Here is a 27,609-nt window from a genome sequence, read left to right on the forward strand (position 1 = left end):
TAGATGCCTAACTTCTATACAGCTAAAATGAAGAGAAATAAAGCTCATCCTGCATAAGCCAAACAGGCAAGTGGTACATTCTATAGCATAGGCTTATTTTGGACAAAAACTTCTGGACTGGATATAGGTGTCGTATGAAATCTGGCAGATTATTTCCTTTATTCCCTAACTACACTCTGCATGACAAAGGTAGTTCCTTCTGCAGTAAAAAAAAAAAAAAAAAAAATCTAAGAGCAGCCCATGAAATCATGGAAGAATCCTAAATCCACACACACACCTTGCAGGTGGGCCCATCCACAACTGAACACCCCAAGGAAGTCACAAACCTTTTTTTTTGCTAGTGAATAAAGCTAAAAGTGTGTTCAACTACTTTTAAAACCCACTGTTCTATAAATAAGTGGACAGTTGGAAAGCAAACCTTAACGTCTAGAGAAAACCATAATTTAACTTTTTCAGAGTTAGCAAACCCCCATGACACATGCATGCCCCATTACCATCCCAAAGGAGGTTGCTCACAACCAGCTAATGCCCATGGAAACAACAGTGCTGTGATAACCAGAACTGTTGACTTAATATGGTACCCAGAGACTTGGCATAATCATGAACTTTTCACATGGAAAACAAGAACAGATTGCACATTTCCACTTCAGGGACAAATACAGAAAATCCAAGATGATGGTATGGAAGAAGATAAAATATAAATGGTTAGAAGTGATTTTCTTGCAAACAAACATGAGAAAATATCCAGGTGTTACTAAGGAACTATAGAATTTGTAAAGGAAAAGAATCACAGGATAATTGACATAAGCTTGTTCATTTTCTGAAGTGCAGTTCCTACATGGCACTTCTCACTCACTAACATGAGACCAAGCATTCACACAACTACAAAAATATGTACTGTATTCATACTTCAGTAATAAACTATCAACTCATATTATGCTTAAGAAAAGCTGTTCTTGGCAGATTTTAATGGTCTGCATTTTTTTTGTCAGACTGTACCATCACATAAAAGAATTTATGATACAAGCAGCATTTAAATGTGTGATCTTGGCACACAAAGAGGTATAGTAACAGTAATAATTACAGCCAACTAAAACACAGAAGGTACTATAAAAAAATGCTTTCCTCAAAGCACCTTAGCTTTAAACCTTCAATGTTTGGTCTGAGAGATGAAAACCCTTCCCCAGCTGGAGTTTTTTCAGTGAGTTCCAGGTTTGTTCTGGCTACATGCATTAATTTTGTGGTTTGTTTTTTTTTAAATTTGCAAATTGTGTCCAGTTAGATTTGTGCGTGTATGACAGTATGAATTTAAAAAAGAAAAGAAAAAATCCTACCTTGGCATGCCTGTGCTCCACTAAACATTAATACACAGCAATAATTAGACACTACAAAGAAAGTCTATCTGTAATCTCCAACTGTTATAATTGTCTTACAAATTTACTCTAGAACTTCCAAACATCATCAGGCAATTTAGAGGACTGTAAAAAAGCTAGTTATCCATTTATTATGACTACTCCTAGAAATCATTAGCCATAGTAAAAAAAAAAAAAAAATTCAGTGTAATTTTTTCCAGCTGAAGCTTGAATGATCATTTAAAAAAAAGAGTCAAATCTTACCGAATATTTACTGTTGCACACATCAGCACATCATTTAACATGAAAAGTCGCCGTTCTTTGGTTTTGATAATTTCTCCTTTGTCATTGTAAACAGTCTCAACCATATCATCAGTCCGTATGAGGTATCTGTTTCCACTGCTGAGTAGCTAGATTTTGAAAACAATCAACACTGTATATTATACATGGTACATCTAACATCTGGTGCAAAAAATAAAAAGAAAATTACAATGCGTTATCACTTGGCATCCTAGTACAAGTGTTCACACGTGGATTTGCCAAGTGAATTAAGCCTCTTTACTAACTTGATTTTCATTTAGAGAAGCAGTAACTTCTGCTGCCACCAATATGGCCTGCAGGGGTTTTCAGTCCTAATATTGAATGTAATTGCTCTGAAAATCTTCCACGCTGGTAAAGGTCCCCCAGCAAAAAACCTGATAAGCTTCCACAATTTCTGTGGTTTCCTTCCCTTACCCCTTTGTTCAGAGCCCAGTTAAGCACTACACATGGTTCCAGCTACTCCAAAGGGGAAGGTCAGGGTGGGAGGAGGAAGAGTGCTCCTGCCGGCTCTGCCCACCAGGGCCAAGGAGCACAGCTGGCAGGTGGCCACAGGCTGCAGAGAAGATGACATGTACAAGAGATGCATGGCATGTAAGCTGCCATTTGCCTTCAAGGACTAAGGATCAGCACTGTGTGCAAGAGTCAACCAATCCCTCACAGGTCAAACACACCTCTGTAGTGGCCAAGAGAACAAAATGGTTCATAACTCACTTATTTCCTACCCACCCACATCCTTCAACACCTGTTTCACCCTGCCTGGCATTGTTCCAAAACTGTATATGCAAATATTAACCCAGAAAGCACACAGAGCCCTATGCGATTTGGAGTGATTATCGATGTATGTATCAACTCATCCTCCCAGTGCATATCATACAAGGTTTTACAGTTGTTATTGACTGATGAAAGGAAACCCGGACCACCTCTTAAAAAGCACATTCTGTGCCTTGAACTCCTTCAACTATTTGTAGCTGATCAGTAGCTGCTTCAAGAAGCAGGAATATGAGAACTGTAAAAGAAAGTAAAATGTCTGAATCCATCTTCTAATGCACTTAGAATGAAAATACTGTTCCACTATGACAATAAATTCAGTATCCCATTTCTGATAAAAAGATTAAAACAAGTGTGTTCTACTTGACTACTAGTATCCTAAGAACTATGCTTTTACGCATCACAAAAAACCCCCACTCCTGGCACTCCTGCAGCTGGTCCCCATTACTCCATCCCAGAATGAGTCTAATCATCTGTAACTTCACAAAAGCAATTAATTGAAGCATTTATGCCCCATCTCATGGGAAAGGAGGAACCATTCATGATGCGAATAAGAAAAGCATACATGTATCCACAGTACACAGACCTGCTAACAAACTCAAATGAAGAAAATTGTCCTTCCTTCTTACTGAATGTCTTCTACAGTTCTTTAAAGACATTTCTATTGGGTGATCTGAACACATGAATGAAATACACTGGGATGTTCCTTAAAACAAGGAAGATGTAGGACACATTCAATAGCACATCTTGAACTGCTCCATAGTTGGAAGCACTGCAGTATAAGGAACTGGTTCCTTCCTTTATACAGCAGTAATTCCTCCATTCTAGGATAAATTAAAAGTTCTATTTTCCTGTGCAGAAAATGTGCATGAGACTTTACTATATAGGCATTATTTCCTACATTGCCACAGAACACCAATACTGCTGCTACTTCAGCATGTTACCTACTCCAGCGCACAGTGGTTTAACCAGCAAGCCTGTTCAGTTCTGGAGGTAGGTCACATCTCACACCTAACACTAGAATGACCCCATGTTGTTGAGCTCTACAGAAAAAAATGTAGGCATCTCTTTGATGTCCATTTTAGGGATTGCTCAAGGCCCAGAAACTAACTCTTCCATCATACATTCCTACTTTCCTAACCTTGTTCAGGTAACGTTCCTTCATGGCTTTAGCTATTTGTTTTATTTCACAGCGCTGATCTGCATCCCTTTTCCTTTCATTTAACTTCTCTGCCAGTGTTTCAAGTTCTGTAAGAGCCATCTGTAGAGGTAATCTGTCGGGATGTCCTTTATTAGTGTTCTTCAACATATCCTGAGGGGAAATGATAAACAAAACAAAAATCAGGTTTAATTTCAAAGTCACGTTCAAAAGATTACAGGATGTAAAGTTACCACTACATTCTTCACATGAGTACTACTAAAGAATAAGACCAATGAACACCCAGCAAATATTCAGACAGCACATTGCTTACTTTTCCAAATATCATAATAGTTGTTAAAAAGATAGTGAATGGGGTCACATACAGCTTATTTATAGGACAAAATTACAGAGAAAGAATTTGAAAATAAATGTAAAAACTGCAAATGTAAATATAAATATAAAAAAGATGCACATAATATTAAACACAATTTGAAAATCAATATTATAGTATATGTAGGTGTTTGTAAACAATGATTTTAAATTAAACTTTTCTGATATTTACTGTCATAATAATATTGTATTATTTATTACTGTTATTTATTACTGTTATTATTCCTCAACAAAACACTGACAGCATGCTCATCCCAAAGCAGGAGACATTACTTACTTTGTGGAGGTGACAACAGCTTCTCAAAGTCCTTCCCTTTTGTGGGCATACAGTAGGAATAATTTGAACTATATTTTTTCTCCTTTCCCACAGCACTTCAAAATCCCTACATATTCACTACGACTTCCTGCCACAATAAACTCCATCTCTTCTGCTACCTCAAAAATTCTCACTGTGGCTTCCTACCCACATGCTACCCCCAAAACTACCTCTCCTCCTTCTCCCACAGTAATACCCGGATCTGCATCCCAAAGCCTGTCCTTCTCTGTGGCACCCGCAACACACAGCTAATTTGTAACACTCACTGGGATAGAGTTGTCATGGTCTGGAAGGAGTTACAAACAGTGTAAATTGGTCTGGAGCTGGTCTACACTGGGGAACTGTGTTCTTCCTGCAGCTCAAGTGCCTGTTCAGATGAGACCCAAAGTCTCCTTGTCAAATCCCCAGTTTCCACGGGAAGGAAAAAAAAAGATGCTGCAAGTCAGAAGGAAACTGCAACACACTCCAGTAGGTCCTGTGAGCCTACTAGTCAGGGAGAGAGAGTGTTTTTGTTCTACATCCCACATATATTCTGAACTATCAAAGGCATGAATTACATCCTCATGTATTTTTCTTAAATGGAAAGTAATGCCACAAAGTTCCTAGTGGTGTTTTGAAGTGTTAATTAGCTAACAAACTGATATGAAAAAGTAGCACCCTTGAACTACAGCTTTCCTGCAAACTGACAAGCTAAATCTAACCTGGGAAGTAATCTAGAGTACATCTAGTCTACTAAGATTTTCTGCAGTGTATTTACTGCCTACCCCTGAAATCAGACTACAGGATCAGCATGTTATGATGCACTGAAATTTTTTCTTTGTTATTTTCCCATGATCCATTGGTCACTTTCACTGCAGTGTGCTCCTGCAACAGAAGACACCTACCACGCAATCCCGCAAGCAAACCACGTCAGAATGTGACAAGAGCATCCCTTTGGTAAACATTATTTACCTGCAATAGTAGAATGAACTGTGGAAAGCGCTGGATAGGTTTCATCATTAAACCATACAGTGTAATTCGATCAGGGCTTGACTCCTGGCACTGCTGCAAGGCAAGAAAGCCACACTATTTACTACCATGAGCATATTTCCATCAGTTACAGAATGGAAGGAAAACCTTTCCTAAAAATTCTTCTACATCATTTACATTAACTATAACAGTGGTACTGTAAAGATTTGTTGTGGTTTAACCCCAGCAGGCAACTAAGCACCACGCAGCTGCTCGCTCACTCCTCCAAAACATGGCCTCATACTAGCTCCCTATGAAGGAAATTAACTCTATGCCAGTCGAAACCAGCACAAGATTCCATTTACTATAAAGATTTCATTTAAAATATTAAATCTTTAAAAAAAATAATCACTATTAAAATGATGGCATGTCACTGAACTGTAATCTCCTCCTTAAATAAATACAGCTGGGAAAAGCCACACCAGCAATGCAGCACCTATGTATGTATTGATACAGCCAGCACATTCATGCTTTCTACATAAGCAGTGCACTGAAATGTCTGCTTAACTTCAAGCACAACAAAGGGAATGTACGTGTTCAAGGTCTTAAATTTGAAAAATGTAAGTGATCTGTTGATTTATAGTCCATAATTTACTATTGCTGCTCTGTTTCTTGAGGCTAAGAGACTAAAAAACACATTTGAGATTTAAAGATGAAATCTAAGGAAACATCATAATCTCAGTGCTATGCAAACAAAAAGATTTTTATTTTCTTTATTAGAAGAAACTAAGGAAAAAAACATTGATTTATGTTTGGAAAGAAAAACATAATAATCCATTATTTTGGTTATCAGGACTAGCAGATAAAACCAGACAAATTTCATCTGCATGTGCAGAAAAGTCCTGTTTGTATAAGACATTTCAACATCGGGAAATATTTTGGTCAGAATCACAGCTGACCCAAAATAAGGAGAGCAGAGGAAATACTCAATATTAAAAAAAAAAAAGAAAACCTAAACAATATTAATCTGGTCTTGTGCTTAAATTAATATTTAGTTCTACAACTATCAGCTTCACAACAGTTTGTTTCCATACTTCTCTCCACAAACATTTTTATTGCCAAACAGCAATAGTGAAGATTCTGGTCTTTGTTGTTGGTGGGCAAACAAAAAAAGAAAGGTACAGAAATATATTCTGGCCTCAGAGTTGAGCAGCACCAGTGCCAGCACTGACAAGCAGTGATGAGAGGTTTAAGTTATGCCTCTGTTGGAACAACAGGCTTTTAACAGTCTCAGAGGTATGAAGTGACTACACGCTCACTAGAAAGTCTGATCTTCATGGTGCCTAAGGCTTCCAGAGTATAATCCTGTGTAGTGCTGGCCATACTCCAAAAAATTGTTAGTTAATTTTAAGATCTGAAGACAAATTAGGAATCATTCCCCCCTGCCACCCCACTCTAGGCAACTTAAGAGCATCACTAATTAGCTTGCCTAGAGCACCCAGTTCCAGTGTTTGGTGGACCACTGCAACCCACCTAACAGGGCAACAGTTCTGAGAGGCACAACTCAATCCAGGACTCTCGGGGAATGGGACAAGCAGAGCTTCCAGGCCCTCAGCAGTGATGCAGGCAGCCTAAAAGCCTTGCAGTGAATTTTGTGTATCCTCTGTAAAGGTAGGAAACCCTAGGGATTCACAGCACTTCTACTGCATGTACTAGGCTCTCCATGTACATCATCAGAAGGGTAGTATGCATTCTGAAAAAAAGCTTTCAATTTCAACACCAAATTGGAAATAATGATTTTCAAAATGCTAGAAAAATGTTGGGGAATGGAAATCTAGTTACACTACTCTGCACAATACAATAAAAAAGTTAGAAGTAAAATAAATTCCAAATAAGAAGAGGTTTCAGATGGTGAACTATTATTGGAAGCTCACCTGACATGAAAGAATCACAATGGTTTGCTAAGTGCAGTCATGCAAACACCAATAAACTGATCTGAACAACAACAAAAGTACCCTGCATTTCAAAATACATCCTAGATCTAACATCATGTTATTATTCTGAAAATACAGTAGTGGAAGTGAATTCTCTGGAGATTTTTTGTGCCAAACCCATAAAACATAAAACCAAAGTCCATAAAAACAGTCACACAATATAGAGTATCAGCAGTGAAATTTCCTCTTAACTTATAACTTATACTGTCTTATTTATATCATATGCCCAGATGTTTTCAGATTGAACAAACTCACCTTTAAGAAGTCTAAAAAGGCAGGTTTGGTGGCACATGTTTTCTTGAGAATCCCTACTGCTGTACTGAAGTTGTTTACGTATTCGCTGTATGCATCCAATACCATAGATTTAGAAAACTGAAAAGATAAAAGGGTAAACCTTAAGTATAAATACAAAATATCCCTAGAAGCATAACTATCTAGACCTTTGACGATTAAGGACTCGCCTTGCTTGGAGCTAAGGGCTTTTCTTGGTCTAGTGCTGGATCTACAGAAATACTGGCAATGACCAAAATAACCCTTCTGTAGAAAACAGGTTAGAAACCTAAAGATGTAACAGCTGTGAATTACAAAATGTAATTTAGAGAAATAATTTCACCTTGGCTACAACATTAGGGCAGAGCCTGAGCACTATGGGCAATCAAAGGGCATCCACTGAGATTCAAAGCAGCTGCTGAGATGCCCTGATCATCTCACTGCTGCCTGTCTTCCAGATTCGGTGAACCAGCGAAATCGCAGGGCCTTCATGCCCCATCTTCAGCTGGTAAGGGTTTACCAAGAAAGAAGAGAGATTGTGTGGCCTGCAAATGGCCTTGTGAACGGTAAGATCATTGCCCACTGCCTTCTTTGTAATTTTATCCCTCTTTCTTCTGCAGAGCTGGCCTCATTAACACTACCTAACTTGCTTCAGTCAAAACAGGACAGATTTGCTTTAAACAGCAAATCTTTAGTAACTGTTTCATTTTGATTGAAATGGGGTCAAAGCACTCAGACACAGATCCCAGCTCTCTTACAGCAGGCATGAAAAGGTGGTAATTTCCAGCAGTTGGGTGGCAACAAAACAAAGCACTCAAACCAGCAGGTAGGCAGCCTTTTCTGTCCACTCATTCATGGTGGGAACAATGTCTTTCTATCAACCAAGGCCACTTCTTGTTTTATCTGATTTAAAGCAGTGGCTAGTTCAGTCCTTTACTGGATGGACTTCCACTAAGGGTGGAATAGTGTTTTACAAATACTCTTTACTTGTGCCCCAGACTCAGGTAAAACCCAGGGATTTAGGACATCACCTACTGTGGTTTTTTCTACTCCCAACAAACATACTATGTATGACTACCTACTTTTTAAGAGATGCTGAGCCTCAATCTCCTTAATCTTGGTGGGTTTGTGAATCTCCTTAGGAAAAGAAACTGTTTACTTAAATGTCTAAAAGCTTGATCAAAGTCTGAAAATTTTGCCCACAATCCTTTCATATCTGCCAACCAAGCTGAAGACATGTGTTGGTGTCAGTTTCCTTACCAGGATGGTACATATATACTCTGACAGTTGCCACAGGCATTGGAGAGTATAGGAGTGAAGTGGCCAAGTTAGATAGAAAGATATGGAGCTGGAATAACAAGCCTAAACTAAAAACAGATTATCTATTCAGATGCATTTGCTTACTGAAGCAACAAAGACATCACCAATCATTTCAACAGAGTCCCACTCAGATACACGACTCGCCAGCGCAATCTGAAACATTGAATGGCACTGAAGAATTTCCTTAATTCGATAAAAGACCATTTTGAGTTTTCTTTCACTCAGTAATTTTGGTTCCATATCTGAAAGGGGCTTCTCATATTGCTGTGGAGAAAAAAAAAAAAAAAAGATTTAACACAAAAAAAGGGTCTTCTACAAGCAGAAAGAAAACAACTTATGTAACAGTATACACACAGAAAGTCTCTAAACATTTGGCATGAAGCATCTGTACCAAAATCTATGTGAGTCATACTACAGATCTTTAAGGATGTGATTATTTTTCAAATTTCCAAGTTATAAAATGCAAAAAATATTAAGGTACCTCCAGGATTCTTTTGAGAGCATCCACATAATTCTTCTCACTGTCAACTACAGAGCCCAAAATATACCTTCTCACAACCTGTTGAAGAAACAGAGTTTTCTCTAAAGCTCTAATCAGGTAACACGTTCATCATAGTTGGGAATGCTGATGATAAAATTCTTACATTAATAAAACACAAGAAACACAAAGCAATTTCAATACTGGAACTGTAATAAAATAACACTGTACCTCCTCAAAAGTAATTAGATTTACTATTACTCTAAAATTACTTATTTTAAAGAACACAACAGTAATTGTATCTATATCTACAATCTGCTGACTGTTGCAATCCTAAACTTTACTTTTGAAACTTGTCTTTTAATTTTAGATGTATAAATTTAGGCACTAATATAAATGATAATAGGTATAAGATGATGTTGGCTACTTCAGTGAATTGCTGCAACAAAATAGGTAACCAGTTTTCAAAAATCAGTCTTCAACATTAATTTTCTTTTTGTAATACGTTTTATAAATTTATTAGGAGTAACCTGAAGGACAAACAAGCAAACATTAATTGTCTTTTTAAGGTAAGGTCATATAAACTGTACCACTGAGAAAGTGTCTAAGGAAGTCAGCATTCTTCTTTGGGCATTACCATGCATGTGAAAATCCCATCTCATCTATATTCATACTCACTGACAGAGTTGTAAGAGCTTCAGGAAATCCTACCATATTTCATGTTTACAAACTACAGGCTATTTATCACACCTCCTCCACCTCCTGCTTCTCTAATTCAGCTGAAAAGCACATTGTATGCATGTGCAGGTGACGTGACAGGAAGGACTGGGGAACTGATCTGGTTTAAAATTTAAACTTCTTACTGTTATTGATTAGATTTCTTGCTGGTTTTAAGGATTCGTTTTCACGCAAATCCATTTCCTAATCCAGCTCATCCCCAGGGCTTTCAAAAGCAGGACTCTGAGGGAGAAGACTGCACAAGGGCAGGGTTAAACCACTCCCCACAACTACAAGGGAAGGCAAAACTGCTTCTTTTGCTATTTTAAGCTAGTCTAAATGACCATGAAACTCAAATCTCAGACTTGCTTCTCTCTGCTCCTGATCCCCACAGCCTCCTGCCTCCACCGCCACGGCTGCCTTTAATTCTCCACACTTGTATTTTGCATTATTAAGTTAAGTGCAGGTTATGTGAGAATTTTCTTTCAAGTAGTGGCATTTCAAAGGAAGGCTTTAAAATGCTTAAAGATCTATATGGTCAAATTAATTGTGTCTAATTTGTGTTTAGAATGGATTTAGCAGTGTCATATTTGGTATAATGTATCAGCTGTTCTGGTAAAGGATACTAACTCCACTTTTAGTCACAGTTCAGTCTTCTGAAAAGATTAAACATCTGTAGAAATTATTTGTTTTCAGGCTCTAATACACAAAATAGATACTTAACAGTGCCTCTATTGCAATAGATATGCATAACTTGCATGCAAGTCTTGCATTTATATTCACATTTTTGCTAGTAACAGTAGCAAACAAACAACTTATGGTAAGAATTCAGGTCCCAGTATTAAAACAAAGCAAAAGCTAACATGACTGAGACATGTTAGAGCCAGGACATAATATTTAAACAGGCACCAGATTTTAAACAAAAGCTATCGTGCCACCTGCTGTTTAAAAGCAGCACATTCATAAAGTCTGTGCGTTCATGGCAGAGCAGTCCAGGTTGGAAGGGATTTCTGACCTTCACTCTCTCCAGCCACCTGGGATGCCCAGGAATGCTGTGCAGTCTGCTGGCTCCCAGCCTGTGTCATGGCACGGGGTCACTCCATCCCAGTGCCAGAACTTGTGTTGGCCTCTGTTGAGCTGCTTGAGTTTTTCAGTCAACCTCAGCCCACCAAAGCCACACTGACCAGCAGCCCTACCCTCCCACACACGGCCTGCTGTACCCCTCCAATTTGGTATTGCCTCCAAACGTGCACTGCAGCTGGTATCCAGATCATTAACAAAGGCATTAAACACCACAGGCCCTGTATCTGCTCCTGAGGGATACCACTAACACTGGTCACCCACTGGACTTTGTACTACAGACTACAAATTTCTGAGCATGGTGTCCTTGCCTGTTTTCCACCCACCTTCTAGTCTACCCATACAAATTATATCTCACCTATACATCTACAAGGGTACTTTAGGAGACTGCTGAAAGCCTTGCTAAAGCAGAGGTAAATGACATCCTCTGCTATTCTCTGTCCACAAGACACTCATCTCCAAGGGACTCAAGCTGGTCAGGCACAAATGGACTCTGGTCCACCTATGCTGACTGTTCACAATCATCCTCCTGTCCTTCTGAACCCAGAAATAGCTCCCAGGAACATTTGCTCCATCACCTTTGCAGGGGCTGAGGCAAGGCCAGTTGGATCCTCCTTCTTGCTCTTCTTGAGCATGAGTGTGACATTTACTTTTTTCCAGTCTTCTGATCACTGTGATCTTAGACAACAGAGAACAGCCTTACCCTCAGCACCCTTAAATCTATCCCACCTGGTCCCACAGACACCTCTATATCCAACTGGCCTCAGTACCCCCTAACTGCAGGCAATGCTTCATTTCAGCAGGACCTGCCTCTAGGCTCAGGAGTTTCAGAGGCCTGAGGACAAACCTCACCAAGTAAAAGCTGAGGCAAAGGTGGCACTGAGTACCTCAGTCTTTTCGGCGCCCTTTGTCACTAGGTCCCTGACCCATCAAGCAGCAGACTCATATTTTTTTTAGCCTTCCTTTTGCTGCCAATGTACATATAAGAAACCTTTAATTGTTGCCCTTCACACCTCAGTAGCTCAAGCTGAGATTTGGCTTTCCTAAACTCCATTCCTACCCTCTCGGGCAGCTCCTCCTGGGTAGATAAGCAACACACAGAATGACCTACACAACAATTACTAGTTTTCTCCAAATCAAGAGCGCTCTATTTTTCCAAAAGAGGGTACATTTATTTTTAATTACCTACAAAAAACCCCAGTGAAACTCTCAAACCCCATCTCAATTCAGATTGATGCTGAGATCTTATGTTATAATTAAATGTTACAGCAACATAACACAGTTTGGTAGTTGCATTGTTACAAGATTAGCACTTCACTGTGCTAAACACATTAGAAAAATAAACCTCACCAAGCAACAGGAAAAACTTATACCAGTCTCTTCAACTGCCCCTAGTTTGTTTTTTTGCTCATTTTCTGACCAAGTCATAACACCACAAGAAGCTAAAAATTCTATATAGTTATTACTTGTCATAACTACAGTAACATGAACCCACAGGGTTTATTTTCAGCCAAAATTTCTAACTGATGCTGATTTCTGTGGTTTTGAAGTGGTTTCCACAGTGACTATAGAGTTTGAGGTACAGAACAGCAAAATATACTCTTCTGTAGACTTGACTTTATTGGGAACAAGGTTTTTTTAATCAGGAGAAAACTTAAGATTCAGACAGCATACAGGATATTCTCTACATTTAAAACAGAAAACCTGGAGCACCTGGAACAATGTCTTCTGACTCAATAGAAATGTTTAAATTATTTTTTTTCACTCAAAACCATCACATTTAGTTTAAGTGTTCAGGTGGGAAAACAATATAGTTATTATAGATAATTTTATAATGCAAACCAGCATTTTGCATCTCTGGCTGAATTCAGGACTGATGCAAATATACGTACACATACCAATTTTCAATAAGCTACTTATTCAGTTCTGAATTTGATGTCCACTTTATTTATGTTAAACGCCAATATGTTTGAAGAGCAAGGCACCTGGGAGCCATTGACATAGAGCTGAAGGAGAGGAAAAATGCAGAAGACCGTATTTCCAAAAGCCTACTACCTGCTGCTGTGATAATCCTTCAGGCATAGGAGTCATAATGGCTTCTGTATGCATACAGTCCACATCAATAAATAAATTTAGCTCCTCTTCTTCCAGACATGATGATCTATGATCTACAAATAATTGAATAACCAAAATGCCAACTTTTACAACATTGATTGAAAGAAGAAAAAAAATAAAGCAAAGATCCTATCATCCAAGCACAGTAATTACACGGCAGTCTTATTTTCACTTGCCGAAGAAATTTCCCACTTCTGTATCACCCACGTCTGTATCACCTGTGAAATCACATAAATACCACTACCAATAGTGGTTCTAATACACAATATCTTTCAAAGGTATCTCAAAATCCTAAAATCCACAGAGCAGGAGACAGCCTATGCACCTTTTGCTTGACCTCTACTCTCTCTTCACAGCCAGGAGAACAGGGCTGTCCAGAGTGCAGGACATGACAATTAGGGTTAAAATACTGCAGCTCCAGGGCCAGCAGTTTTGAAATAAATGCCCTTTGGGAAATTAAACACACACATAATATGATCCAGCTTAAAAAATTCCATACACCCTTCTGTAACTGAACTAAGTAGCCAAATGTAGCAAAATGTTGGGTTTCATCAGAAATGAGCGTAAGGGATTCTGCATTGCTCCCTACATACTAATTTTACGCAAAAAGCACCACCAAAGTACAGTGATAGGTGGCAGTATGCAGCCAGCCAAAGACACAGACAGGGACAAAGAACAGATAAAGAACAGTATGAGGAACCGTGTTTTAGGAAAAAAAAAAAAAAAAAAAAAAAAAAAAAAGGGAAGCAGATCTGTTGGCTGGGAGGAATTCATGAGTTTATTCGACAAATTTGTCACTAGCTCCCTGATGATTTGCTAAGTGGTTTAGGGATTAAACCATCCACAGATACCCTGTCTCTGCTACCGAACTTCTAGAAATGTAAGGAGGAATGCCGGGTCCTTGTAACATTGCCCTGCTGAAGCAGATCATTTTCTCCTGTGCAACAGCAAGAAGTTGAGAACACCTTTTGACCATTAAAGTTTGCGCAAATAACTTTCTATTTTCTGTCTGTGAATTAGGTAAGTTCAGAAGCAGTTAGAGGCCATAACAGGGATACAAGACACGTCCTGGTCCTTACAGATAGGATGACACTTTATGTTAGCTTGCTCACTAAAAATGTCTTGTTCCAGCCTTGTGGCTTTAGCTTCCTAACATTGTAGTTCTGTAAGCTCTGAAGTTACAACCATTCAATTAGTTGGGCAGAAAGTTGAGCAGAAAGACATACTACCTCTCAAACTTATCCCGAAGAAGAAATAAATTTGTGTTCAGTTACTATCCCCTGCCTCTTGCAAAAATTAACTGTGGACTCCTGCTGCTGAGGCTCATAACAGAGGGCTGACATTTGTTCTTAACTAGAGAAAGAACACAAAAACTTTCAGCTTTTTGATTTTAGACCACTTTCTGTTTTCCCAATTCAAACTCAGCTTTCATCAAAAATCATCAAACTGTGATAAAGCAGAACAGTCTCATCTACTTCCACTCTTAAGCATGAAAAATGTTTGTTATCCCTCGGCCATGAGAGGGATAGTCAACTGTCACTCCACTGAAAACCATGTCATAACACCATAATTTCCTGACCTTCAGGAGTTACTTCATGGAGGGAACTGGACAGACTTAGTAACTTAAGATAATTTCCATACTCCCATATATGTGTACCTAGATAGTCTCTATGACACTGTTTGATGGGATTTTTTATTTTTGTTGTTTTTAAGCAGACCCTTCTCTGTGGTCCTCAGTTTTCTCACATCACTCAGGTTCTTGCCCCCAACCTAAAACTAGTCAAGATGCATTGACCATACTCTCATGTGAACTGGATATTCCACCATATTTTATTGCTATAAAGCTGATTTCATGCATGCAGTACTCAGCTCTCAGTACAGAAGCCTGCTAGGCTATTCACTTCCTTTCTCAGAAATGACTGAAGAGAGTAACAAAGACAGTATAATTGGCACATACCTTGAGAAATAAAAGATTTTGTTCTAATGAAAGAACGACCCTTTTTCACAGCTGCTTTTGTCTTTTCGAGCCCATCTTTGGTACCTTCTCTAGCAGCTCTCATAAGTTTTTGCATCTGTAAGATAAAAAATACAGTCTACATGTTCAGTGAATAATAGGAACGCATTTGAGCATACCATGCAAAATACTTTTGACCAAAATAGCTTTAGAAAGAACACTGTCAAGTAGTTTATGCTATAAATATAGCCCAAAGTCAAAGGAATATATAGTAAGTACACAGATCCATCAAAGCTGAGATCTGAGCACCTGTACTTTTTCTTAATAAAATCAAACCTGGAGAAAGGGACTTACTTCATGGCAATATTGTATGCAAGCCTAAAATAGCAGAAATGCTTAACTCTTCTGAATCTAACATCTGAACTCAAAATAGTCTCAAATGCTTGGCTTTACATCATATAACAAATAAATACTACGAACAGGTCATTAATGGCCAGGGCTCTTGTTCATCTTCCAATGTCCCACTATCTCTGCCAAAGTGTTTCTGACCTAATCTCCTAGGCTCAGTTCTATATTAACTATATTCTTAAATAAACACTGTTTTGCAGAAAATGTTACAACTAATAATTTCATTGACTGAAGAAATAAGTTGACTTAATTAAGAATTACATAATTTTATAGTACATTACTACAGAAAAAAAAAATATGGAAAAAAAATGGAGTGTTGTTTCGCTAGGAAATGTTTATTAAAAAAAACCCCTGCTTTGTACTTTTGCTTTCCAAAAATGTCACCACAGCAAAAAATCCCCACTACTGTCAGAGCTGTGCTGACATGATCAGTAGCATCAGAACACAAACAAAGCTGTCTTGCTGCAATCAATTTCTCAGTTTGAGCTGAAGCTTTTAGCAAAAACTCAGCCTTTTAATACTGCCTCCATTCAGAATGGAGAGCAGGGAGATTGACTCCCACAATTTGATCCTGTGTGGCTGGAGAGCCAGGGTCAGGCTAGCCCTGTGGAGCTCACCCGGGTCTTGGAGAGGTCCCAGGACTGTACACCTGGTTCATGCTCTGGGATAAGGGCACTAGCCAGCAGGGAAGGACAATGCCCTACCTTGTCTTTTGAAAGTGTTACCATTAAAAATAAGCATGAGAAAATGTCCTTAACAAAGTACTTAGGACAAACTGCATAATAATAAAAATCCAGCACATTCAGAATTCATTTCATACAAATTATTGTCCACTTTTTTCAAGTTATTAAAAGAAAAAGACAACATTGTCTGTATTGGAAAAGCAATCATTTAAACATAGCTAGTTACAAAAATCAACTACACTACCTTCAGCTCATGTTTTTGCTTTAGTTGCTGAATCTCTACTGCTCCCACAGTGTTTGCCATCAAATCTTTCATCTTTTTTTCATAATGCTCCTTTAAACGCGTTAGGTCATGAGAAAGCTACAGTGTATAAAAAGACACAGTCTTTTCAAAAATCCTGTAGTGCAAACTTCATGCTAAAGTACTTGCATATATCATGCATATTTCCCCATCTGCCAACTGAGGGAAAATTATCATTTATGGAAGCTCCAACCTGTCAAATGGACCATCACTCCAGTGCATCACTGAACTTTCCGAAACTCAGCCAGGCACCTTTCTACTACACTGGCAACTATGTAAAGAGAGAGGCAAAGTCACTTAGGCTAAGCTAACTGTGTATTAACTGTATTGTGCATATCTCTTATAAACCGTATGGAAACAACACATCAGCTTTAACCACGAGCATCATTCGTTGGAGGACAAACCCTAGTGAGTATATTTTTGACTATCCTTCAAAACAGTGAATCGGGAGAATTCTCAAAGGCTGAAGAACCTGTGGACACTACTGGCACCTAAGAAGATGGAGATTGACAGTGCCAGCAAGTTGGTTAAGGAGACACTAAAGGGAAGGAGGCACAGTCTTGTAATTTCCACGTGCATCTATCATAGCATTGTATGACCATGGGTGTAACCATCTCGTACATTTGTAAGGAAAGGAAACTATTGCAGAGAAATGCTCTGGAATACTAATTAACATTTGTTAAAGTTTTGAAAAAGCCAGATACGAGAGGTTAAAACGTAACCAGAAAAAATAAAAGAAAATATTTAGTGCACCTTATAATGGAATTCCAATGAAAAAACTCTCAGCTTGATGTCAACAGAGTTATTTGGCAAGAGATGAAAGCATCAGGAAAGAGGAGGCCTACTGAGTTGAAAACAAAGGGACAGGTCCAACATTTAGCTCAACTAGGCTCGGTCAGGATGCGATTACCTCTAACATGATGATTCTGGCATTACAGCAGTATAATTAACAACAGCATCTGGTTCACAGACTAGAAATATTTAACAGCACAAAAACCTTTCCATCTTTAAAAAAAAAAATAAGAGTCATGATGAAAAAGTGACTAACGTGACTTTGAGGGAAGTCATATCAGCATTTAAAAATAAATTCCCACCTCCAACCTTCCCATACTTTTCAACAGACACTAAAAATAATAAGCAAGGCAAGTCCCTCGTAGACTCTGAAAGGCTACAGAAGACGATGTCCTGGGAAAAACATCCACCACAAGACCTGAGGAGAAGTGAAAGCTAGTGCAAAGAATGGATACAGAGAAAAGGTATAAAGTGGAATAGTTTCTGCCTGTGCTGAAGTGCTGGTGCAGGGAGGGAGGGTTGGGTGTTTTTTTGTTTTGGTCAGTTGGTTAGGGGTTTTTTTTGTTTGGGTTTGTTGTGGGTTTTTTTCTTTCAGCAAACTTAAAGTATCTGTTTTTCCTCATTCTCTGCAAAATCCCTTCTCTAGTTTCCTGACTTTCCCACCTCCCAGTAACCTATCCAGGTGCAGCGGCCTCTCTGACTTTTCTATGGACCAACTAATGTGTTCCTAGGCTCCACATCCCCATCCTCACAAAGCAATTGTCAAAACCTTTTGTCACAGGCTTGGAAGTCAGCTGCAGTGCAGTACCCCCCAAGCACACTTCTCTCCTCCCGCTACTTCTCGATCTCTTGCTCAGACATTGTGTGTCTGATCCTGGCACCATCACTCTCAACCCACTGCCAACAGATCAAAGAGTACTTATAAGTGTTTAAAAAATGGCTTTAAACCTTGCTTTGTGCACATGTGTAAATAGATTCCTATGACTATGGCCAAAGCTGAAGCTACAGATAACAGGAACAGATTAAAAAAAAACGCAAATCAAACCAGCAGCCATGTTAAGACTTACACACTCACATGCAAAGTAATTTCCTCGTCTCTTCCAAAGGTATTAAAAAAACCCAAACAACTCAGTTTTCTCCAGTCTAGTTTAAAAACTCCCCAGAGAGAAATAGCTGCAATAGTTTAAACTTGTCAAGACAAAACCAAAACAAAACCAGAAGATGAGCAGTCAGCTTACAAAGTGCTGATTTCAGTGGGCTCAAGTCTTGCAGTTAATTGCTTGTTCCCTGATTTCTAAAGGGCTGGCAGCAAGGATGGAGGTGGGGGGAGAGCAGATAATGTGTACTGGAGGGAAACAGACAGTAAGACTTTTATTCTCATCAAGATAAGAAACCTGTAACATGAAAATATGGGTCCCATGGAAGAAGACCCTGGCTGCTAGCTGTACATCCTCCAGCCCCGGGGTACTGGAGCAGCCAACAGTACACAGCTGTGGAGTGGCCCTTGGGTGTCTATCCCCAGCCAGCACACTGGGGGACCCTGAGAATTTTGCAGTGACTCCAGGCACTGATCCTGGCCCTGCCTGTTCCCAGTGCCCTGCACCCCTGTCCTCCACGTGCTCAGAGCAGGAACTGGCAGTGGGAGGCTGCCCAAGTCCCAGGCAAGGCTTCCCTCACACAGAGAGGGCACAAGGGCAGAAGGAGAGAAGCTGAAGCAGCCCAGGGCTCCTCCCGAGGTGCAATGAGATACACGCAGCAAGGGCAGGCATCCATGGCGTCAGTGTCTTCCTGCTTCCTGTAGCATGGATGTAGCCAAAGACACTAGACCAGAGATGTGTCACAAATGGATCATTTTAATCACGCCACCTCTCTTCTCTCCTTAATAAATGTTACAGACTTCTCTTTGATCACAGAACCCTTTTATTTTCAGGATTTTTTTTTTTTTTTTTAAGCTCTGTCACCTTCAAACAACCAAAGTGATCCAGATATAAGACTGAAAGGTAAGGAACACTGGTGAATAGTTTTGTGACTTTTGAGAACCTGAAGGATCCCAAAACTTCAAGTCTTGTCAGGTTTACCCCCATTTGTTCTTCACATTATTTTCCACACTCATTTACCACTTACACTAATCCAGCAGCTGCAAAAGAAGAAAAGGTGAGGAACTGCTCACAAGAAAAAATAATGAATTTTTAAATTTCACTTTTATCCAATCTGAGTTTTTTCTTTCTTAAGGAGCTTCTGTTTAATATTTTTATCTTCTCCCTGTTCCATTTTGTTGTGGACTGTCACTCCCACACTGATTCATGTCTCCTTTAAAAAGATGCTGTTGGCATTTGAAACTGAATTGAGGAGAAGGGAAATACAGGTGAGAAAGTCAAGTGTTGGAAATCAGGATAACCTCAATGACTGAGCAGCATGGCAGGATACATACATGTCTCTTGTGATTGCCTCGCAAAAAGGAGCTGGGAATTCCATTTTTACACTCAGAATCACTCTGTTCTTCATAGCTTTCAAACTCACTTGAACTCCACCCATATTCCAGCGAGCTGTTTCCACCATCATCACCATTTTCAACGTCATCATAAATCATTTCCTCTGCAAGAATTAAACCAAATTAAAAAAGCTACACTGAAATTTGTGATTGCTTAAACACCAAAAAAACTTGTTCAGCATGTACTATAAAGAAATATACAGACTATTGTATGCACATTTTTAAGTGTGAGTTAAGTCCAATATTCAAATAGCTGTTGAAACAGAGTGCTAAAAGAGGACAGTGTTATGGGTACACACCACAATCCTTTTAAAAACATGCCCTTCTCAAACTGCACTTATGTCCAAATCCCACAACATGTTTTAGAAGAAATTCAAAGGAAATTCAAACTGTAGCTGTGAACACACGTCTGCACTGAGAAGCATCCTTCCATTTGCAAGCCTGCCACTTGTCCCTAGGAACATCTTCATCATCAGCTTAAATGACAAATGCTAAAACATTACAAGAATCAAAGGAAAATGTCACTACTTCAAGCAGAACAGATCAGACCACAGTAGCAAGAAACATGTTACACTATGATATTTTATGACTCGTCATTCTTGCAACTCCACCAATCATTAGTAGTCTCCCATATCTTCAGGTTGCCTTACCCATCATAATCTAGTCCAAGAGCTTGAAGTATTAACCTTTTCAAGATACAGAAAGTGATATTGCAAAGGCTGACCAAAGTATTACCTGTTAAAGACACAGGTATTTTCGTTGGCACAGATGTCAAGTACAACAAACTGACTCAAAACAAAATGGAAAATTTTTAGTGCCAATTACTTATCAGTAAACAGGCACGCACTCTACATAACAACATCATTTGTCATTTCAAGTAGAGAAGTGTGGACACTTCTGCCAGGGATCCCTACTGTCAGAGGTTATAATGCAGCATTTAAACTGTCTCATATTAAATTCAGTAAACAAAAGTTGTGCTTTCATAATTTAAGATTGAAGTTTTATTTAAATTGAGAAAAAAATATACTTGAAAGAAAAGCTGACATATTTTACACATGCATCTAAACCCTGGATTCTGTGATTTAAAACCTACATTTTCAGCAATAATAATATTCTAATATTACCATTAACTAAATTATAATTAACACAGAGGAATTTCCTCTAGTTTGGAAGAATCAAATTTTAAGAAATTTTTTTTTTTTTTTTTTTTTTTTAAAACCTCCATGCATATCAAGACTGTCCTTAAAATATAGTTACTGAAGATGACATTTTAGGGGTAATCTAGCACAATGAATAATTTAAGAGAATCATCACAAGTCAAAATAAGTCAAGACTTTTATAAGTCAAACTTTTGCAATATCAGTATTGGGACAGGATTTACCCAGCGATTTGTTGGACTTTTCTTGTCCACGTGCTAATGTAGACTGAGCTCTGACTGTGACATTTTTTGAATAGTTGTGTCCCCCTGACAAAATATACAATTAATAAATATCAAGATCATGCATGTACAAAGATGAAGTTTACCTCACTACCTATTTTCTCAGAATCTTTCAATGTCTTTGGGGACAAACGGAAAGCCAAAATTTTAATTGATGTCTTTTGGGTTAAGCTGAAAATTCTGACCAAGATGCTCAGCAGATCTTTGCTGCATGTCCCATATCCCTCCCCAGCTCAGCCTCCTGGCCTTGGTGTACATGTTTCCTGACTGAGCAGCAACACTGCAAAGATGTCCCTGCCCAAGCAGTACAGTCCATGGAGAGACCTTCCAGTAATAAAAGCATTCAAGTCACAAATGTAACATAATACTTTCAAATAATAAATGAAACAAATTTCAGTTATAATTTGTAAATCACCTTGCCTGAACACCACTAAGGACAAGAAATTAAAATGTTACAGCTATAAAGATAAATGTGATTTTCACACAAGGAAGATTAAGTGTTTTCTTGAATCATTAACAACTTCAGTATCAAACACTACACATTCTGAGAGCCATGACAAGTAGATGTTGAGTTCCTAATAAGTCAATCCACTCAAACACAAAATCAGTTAGCAGCAACCAATCTTTAAAGACAGTCTTCACTATAACCAAAAACTCCAAAACAAATCTGAGCTTATTCAAATAAGCTTCTTGAGCCCTAGCTCCACCATTCCCAGTAAAGGTAGAATCTTGGCTCCAGCAAGTACTTCAAGATCTATTCTGCTCCTCCCAAACATGGTCACACCATCAGGAGCTGGACCACTCCAAAGCTAAAATAAAACACTTCTGTAGAGTCACAGTCAGGAAGTTAAACAGCCTCTCTGAATCACCTCTTCCATCTATCAGGTATTTTTATGTTGAAGGGCCACTTTCAAGAAAATAACAGGTGTCTCTATAACTGTGACAATGATGGATTATCATACATTATTTAACTATTGAAAACACCCTTTTCCTACCTACCTTGCCTTGTTTAGGTCACCATAGCTACAACACCCAACACTAACTCTCTAATATACAGAACACTCAAGCGTTTGGGACAGTATCTATAGAACAAAGTAGAATTCAGCTTCTGAGAAGAGCAGCGTAGGAGACCTGCAGAGATAAAGTCTTTCAAGAGTTAGTTTAATTCTGAACTTTGTAAGACCTACTGATTATTGACACAGTGTTAATTCCATTTGCATATAATTTAGGTCCTTAGTGAATGTATCTATTCAGTATACATGCACATAATTCCATATTGCACTGCTTCCAATGTGGGCTGTATTACAAAGACCTCAAACCTGGTTCAGAGTCTGAATTTTCTCTTGGCACATCATCATAAATTACTTCATCTGGGTCTAAAAGCAAAACAGAAAAAAAAAACCAAATGAGAAACTTGCTAAAATTTGAATGGGACCAATAAACAGTGTTTAAGAGGCATTTGGACAATGACCTTAATAACATGCTTTAGCTTTTGGTCAGTCCTGAAGCAGTCAGGCAGCTGGACTAGATGATCATTGTATGGCCCTTCCAACTGAAATATTCTATTATATTCTGAAGAATTCTGGTTATATTGGCACATATGAATACAAAGGAGATACAACTCATTCTCCACTAGCATTTTGCTAGTACATCTCTTCATCATTCAAATAATGCAATACTGCACAAAACCAGTATAAGGTATTTGTGAAATTTCACACAGTTTTATCTGCATTGTTTATGATGACCTTTGGTAGCCTGAAAACAGAAATGCACTTCAACAGCCAACACTTCTCTCTCCTTTTTACAGCAGTATGGCATGTTCTGTGCTTGTCAAGGGCTGTTCTAGAGAAGCTGTAATAGACATTTTTTGAAAAGAACCAAAACTAAATAATATAATGATCATTGTAGTTCATTAAGAGGCAGAACAAGGATGCAAATTCTTTAGTCATTTCAAGTGATATGTAAGATGAATCTCCAGCCCAGTGGGAACAGCTGAGAACAGGCAAGATAACCTGTCCTCAGATGACACGGGCCCTGTTCTGGTTTAAAGGGCGGCTGCCAGCCAAGGGCACAAACCAGGAAAAAGCAGCAATTCCTTCCCTTCCACCTTCTCCAAGAACATATTTGCCAGTTACTGCATGAGAAGAAAAATTTCATATACAGCCACAGAGCAGACTCTGAACTTGAGCAAATTTCCACCGGACCAGTATCGATGAAGTCAAATGATTTCCTTAAGACAGTGATTCCACAGACTCCAAAAAGCACTTCACAAACAAGTGAGTGCTAACTTTATTCTAAAATACACAGTTTTATGACACCGCTGAATGTTCTGGAACATATCTGAAAAAATACAATAAATGTGAACACGGACATTTCTCTAAAATAGATAAATCCACACACACTGTTGATCACAAGTTAAAATTGACCATTTTCTATACTTTTGCTTCTGTGCTTATTGATACTTACTTTCCATCCATGCTGTATTCGCAGGATCTGCAACCCATTTAGCCAGAGCATCATCCTCTCTCTTGGTCTGGTTATCTTCACTTGAAAAAAAAGGCCATAAAATAAAAGCATTAAAATCTACACCACAATGTTTTTCAACAACTGTGAAGACAAGACAATAAATATATTGCTGCCTTCCAGATCTCATTCTGAAGCTGCTGATTATTCAAAAACACTGCTTCAGTATGTAATTAGGAGATTAATAATCTATTCTATTTAAGTCTGACAATTTTAGTCAAGAAATTGAAAATGTTTCCCTTCCAATCTCAAAAAATATTTTCCTTTTGAGTTCTTCTACCAGAACACAGAAAACTCTCTCTCAGAAAGCAGTGAAATGAGAGCTGCTCTTTCACTGCAAATAAGACTAAAGACGTTCTGGGCTACATGAGGAGCCATTGGGCTTGACAAGGCTGTTATCCTCCTCTGGCTAGTGCTGGTAAAGCTGAAGCTGCAGCAGCATGTCCACTTTTGTGTTCTCAACACTCCCCTCTAGAGAGTTGTGGAGAAATTGAAGCTACCTCTAGAGAGAAGTGGAGAAATTGAAGTCGGGACTAAAGCACATGGCCTACAAGGAAAGAGATGGAAGACATGGAGCTTATTTAGTCTGGTGAAAAGAATGTTATGGGGTGATCCAACAGGAGCTACAACTATCTGAGAGATACAGAGGTGGGTTGTTTGGGGTTTTTTTGTTTGGGTTTGTTTTGAGGTTTTTGGGGATGTTTTTTTTCAGTGCCAGATGATACACAGGGGAAATGGTCAACAAACTGCACATTGAAAGATTTGGTTTGGACATTAGGAAAAAAAAATTCACCAAAAGGTAGTACAGCAGGGAAGACTGCCCAGGAAAGCTGCAGCACCTCCATCCTTGGTTTTCAAGGCTTAGCTATGAAGGCCATGGCTGATCTAATGGTGTGTTGGCAGTGGTCCTGCTGAAAGCAGCAGGCTAGACTACAAGATTGCCAGCAGCTGACGTTGCTATGACTCTATAAAAATTAAACCTAGTTCCTTCAAAAATGCCATGCACAGTTATACATACAAGACCTCAATAAGTGCTGATTTTGGTACACAGAGTTATGGATTTAAGAAAATGAAAATAATCAAACATGGAAGCATCACACAAGAAAAACAGATACTTATCAAATGCAAGCTTTCTTTGGAATTAAAGTTTTACAGATCATTAAAACATGTTGAACTGGCAATCACCTATTTTGAGGCTCCTCTGAGTTTACAGAATTATAATGACATTCTTCAGTTGCTGACTGCGTACCTGTTAAGTAGAAAAAAAATATATCACCAAAATGTTTGGAATAAAATGTTGGTGTGGTTCAAATGGTATGTTTTAGGATAAGAAACTGATTTTACTAGTTCATTGCTAATGAACAATCTACTTCTATACAGTATTTTTATTCTTAAACACATCTAAAAAAATTTAAAAGTTTCTTCACACTACTCATTTTTGCAAATGAAAGAATTCAGAGACACAGCAATTTGGTATAAGAGCTGTTAAAAGCAAATTACAATGTCTGATGCATTTAATTCTAATCTCTCAAACATATATTCCTCTAACAACCACACAAACATTTGCTTTTACTTGCCAATATTCCTAACAGTGGTAGACAGCAAAGGCTGCAAAAACAAAGTATCACAGTACATGGAATTACAGTAGAACTGCTGCCTAGCTAAAGAAGAGTATATTCAAAATACAAGAAAGAAAAAAAAAGGCAAGATATGGGGAGCTTTCTGTTCCTTCTGGTCTCTTGACATTAAGCTGTCAGTTTTGCCGATTCTGGTTACAAAATGAGGGATTGTTCCTGTTTCTGTAATAATCCATAGTTATGTCTCTTTCAAGTTTCCTCTTCTATCTTAATATTGTATGAAAGTACAAACAGAATTCATCAATTCATCAAGGAAAAAATCCCACAGCAACTCTAAATCCACGAGGATTGGAAAATAAACAGAAGTGCATCTAGAAAGGGTAAAAGGGACAGGAACTCTGCTAGGACCTAGATAAAGCATAAGGTCTGAGAAGAAACCATTTGGCTTGAACACTGAAGTATGGCTCTGGAAATTATTTCATGACATTAAAAGAGAATTAGCATTAATCACTCTTAATGGCAAGATAAGACAGGAGTCTTCCCTTGTACTACATGTTATAATATGGTGCCAGCAAAACAAAGGTCAAGCAACACCAACTTAAAGAAGGGTTGAGAAAAAACTGACCATGTATATTTGATTTTTTTTATGGATCTTTACTTAGATATCTCAATCCTGGTACAGCAAGCAAAGTCCCATAGGAACGTTTTTCCTTTTTTTTTTTAATTTTAAAGAAACTGTCGTTTTTCTTCCAAGTCTGACAAGAAATTTTAGTTCATACTGCAGAATAGAGTTCTTTTTCTATTTTGACACAAAATCTCCCGCACGTGTCCAGGCTGAGTGCTACACAATCATTTACAAAACAGCACAGGTAACTGAAGTTAGACGAGGATTCCCCTTCAAATAAACTAAGGTGTGTAAATACAGTACCTTCTTCATCTACAGAAACACTGCGTATTATGACAGGACTGGAGTATGCTGGCAGTAGCAAAGGTAAATTAGATGGCACAGCATAGCCACAGGGAACAGGAACAGAATATCCACCAGACAAGTTTGGACTTGGACATTCATCTTGAGGACTTGGTTCTGGTGATGAGGATGGATCCTTGTCTTGGATTGGCGAAATATTTATGACTGAGTAGGGATTTACTTTGGCTGGAGTGCCGTCCACTGCAGGTTCTGATGTCCGTAGTTTCTCACTGTCTTCTACATTATCAACCCCTGTAGTTGAAAAATCAAACAAAAAAATGAAGTTTAATTTTTCATACCCGTTCAAGCCGCTTAATTTTGCTCTTTGCAAACATCCTAAACACTAATATGATCCTTACTATATTGCTTACAATCTACAACTCAAAATTCCCACACGGTAGTGGTATCCTTCCCATTCTACAGATGAGGAATGCAACAGCAGCAAAACAAGCTGGGTTACAAGGATGCCTATGGAAAAATAACTGGATTCAAAATCCTGAATAGAAGGATTTCTGACAAGTAGCCAGGGCCCTCTTTTGCTTGTCATAAGCACACGTCTCAAAACAGGCTTAAACCCTGAAGGTTAAAATCTGGATTCTAGATGAATTTGGATCTTACAAAACACAAATACAAGAAAAATTTTAGGAATAGCCATGAGGAGAGAAAAAGTTCTCTGGAGGGACACTCCTTGAAGAACAGTCCTGAAAATGCTTTGTTAAAAAAAGGGGAAACAAAATAACTTTCAAAGTTGTCCTCTTTGAAAAGAAATTATTTTCTGTTACACAAAGTTCCTGATATTCCTTGAGACAAGCTGAGGTACAGCAGAACCAAAGGCCCCTCTGAAGCGAGCTGCAGAACTGCAGCCCAAGCAATCAAAAGTTTCTGAGCTGTAAGTACAACTTCACAAAAGAGCGAGCAACAAATTTTCAGGGAAAGATAGTGTTTAAGTTCCAGGTTGTCAAACTGCATAGTCACCTGAAGAGTTCTCCATCTTCAATTGCCATGAGCACAATGACTCTGCTTACAAAAGGAAATTGGATCAAAGTCAGTAAAATCACCTGTTGTCAATCTGAGCAGAATACAGCAATTTCCAGCCTACACCTCAGCACTGGGAACATCTGCACATGTTGTAATAAATGTTCTGTTTAATAAAATAAGACTTCTGTTTATGAACAAAATTCATATATTAACTCCATTTATTCTTATGCACGTCATCTTGAGATCAGCAACCAGCAAGCTTAGCTGTGAAAGCAGCTTATCTCAAG

General features: G+C 38.5%; 1 protein-coding gene across 8 annotated transcripts in view; it reads right to left on the reverse strand.

Moving 5' to 3' along the window:
• The window catches only part of ARHGEF10 (Rho guanine nucleotide exchange factor 10), a 116,850-nt gene that overhangs the window by 57,372 nt on the left and 31,869 nt on the right, over positions 1–27,609 (reverse strand). For 5 of the 8 annotated variants that reach the window (XM_074819935.1, XM_074819938.1, XM_074819939.1 and 2 more), the window contains 14 exons: positions 26,306–26,596; positions 24,986–25,049; positions 23,744–23,823; positions 22,597–22,653; positions 19,780–19,943; positions 16,500–16,616; positions 15,168–15,282; positions 13,151–13,263; positions 9,302–9,379; positions 8,905–9,084; positions 7,486–7,602; positions 5,240–5,332; positions 3,583–3,753; positions 1,617–1,762 (listed from right to left, as the gene is read on the reverse strand). In XM_074819935.1, coding sequence (XP_074676036.1) covers positions 1,617–1,762; positions 3,583–3,753; positions 5,240–5,332; positions 7,486–7,602; positions 8,905–9,084; positions 9,302–9,379; positions 13,151–13,263; positions 15,168–15,282; positions 16,500–16,616; positions 19,780–19,943; positions 22,597–22,653; positions 23,744–23,823; positions 24,986–25,049; positions 26,306–26,596 — 1,786 coding nt within the window. The remainder of the gene's footprint in view (positions 1–1,616; positions 1,763–3,582; positions 3,754–5,239; positions 5,333–7,485; positions 7,603–8,904; positions 9,085–9,301; positions 9,380–13,150; positions 13,264–15,167; positions 15,283–16,499; positions 16,617–19,779; positions 19,944–22,596; positions 22,654–23,743; positions 23,824–24,985; positions 25,050–26,305; positions 26,597–27,609) is intronic. The other 3 variants (XM_074819940.1, XM_074819943.1, XM_074819942.1) reach the window with 3 other exon arrangements.

The sequence above is a fragment of the Strix aluco genome, chromosome 3, assembly GCF_031877795.1.
Source record: "Strix aluco isolate bStrAlu1 chromosome 3, bStrAlu1.hap1, whole genome shotgun sequence".
Taxonomy (NCBI): Eukaryota; Metazoa; Chordata; class Aves; order Strigiformes; family Strigidae; genus Strix; species Strix aluco.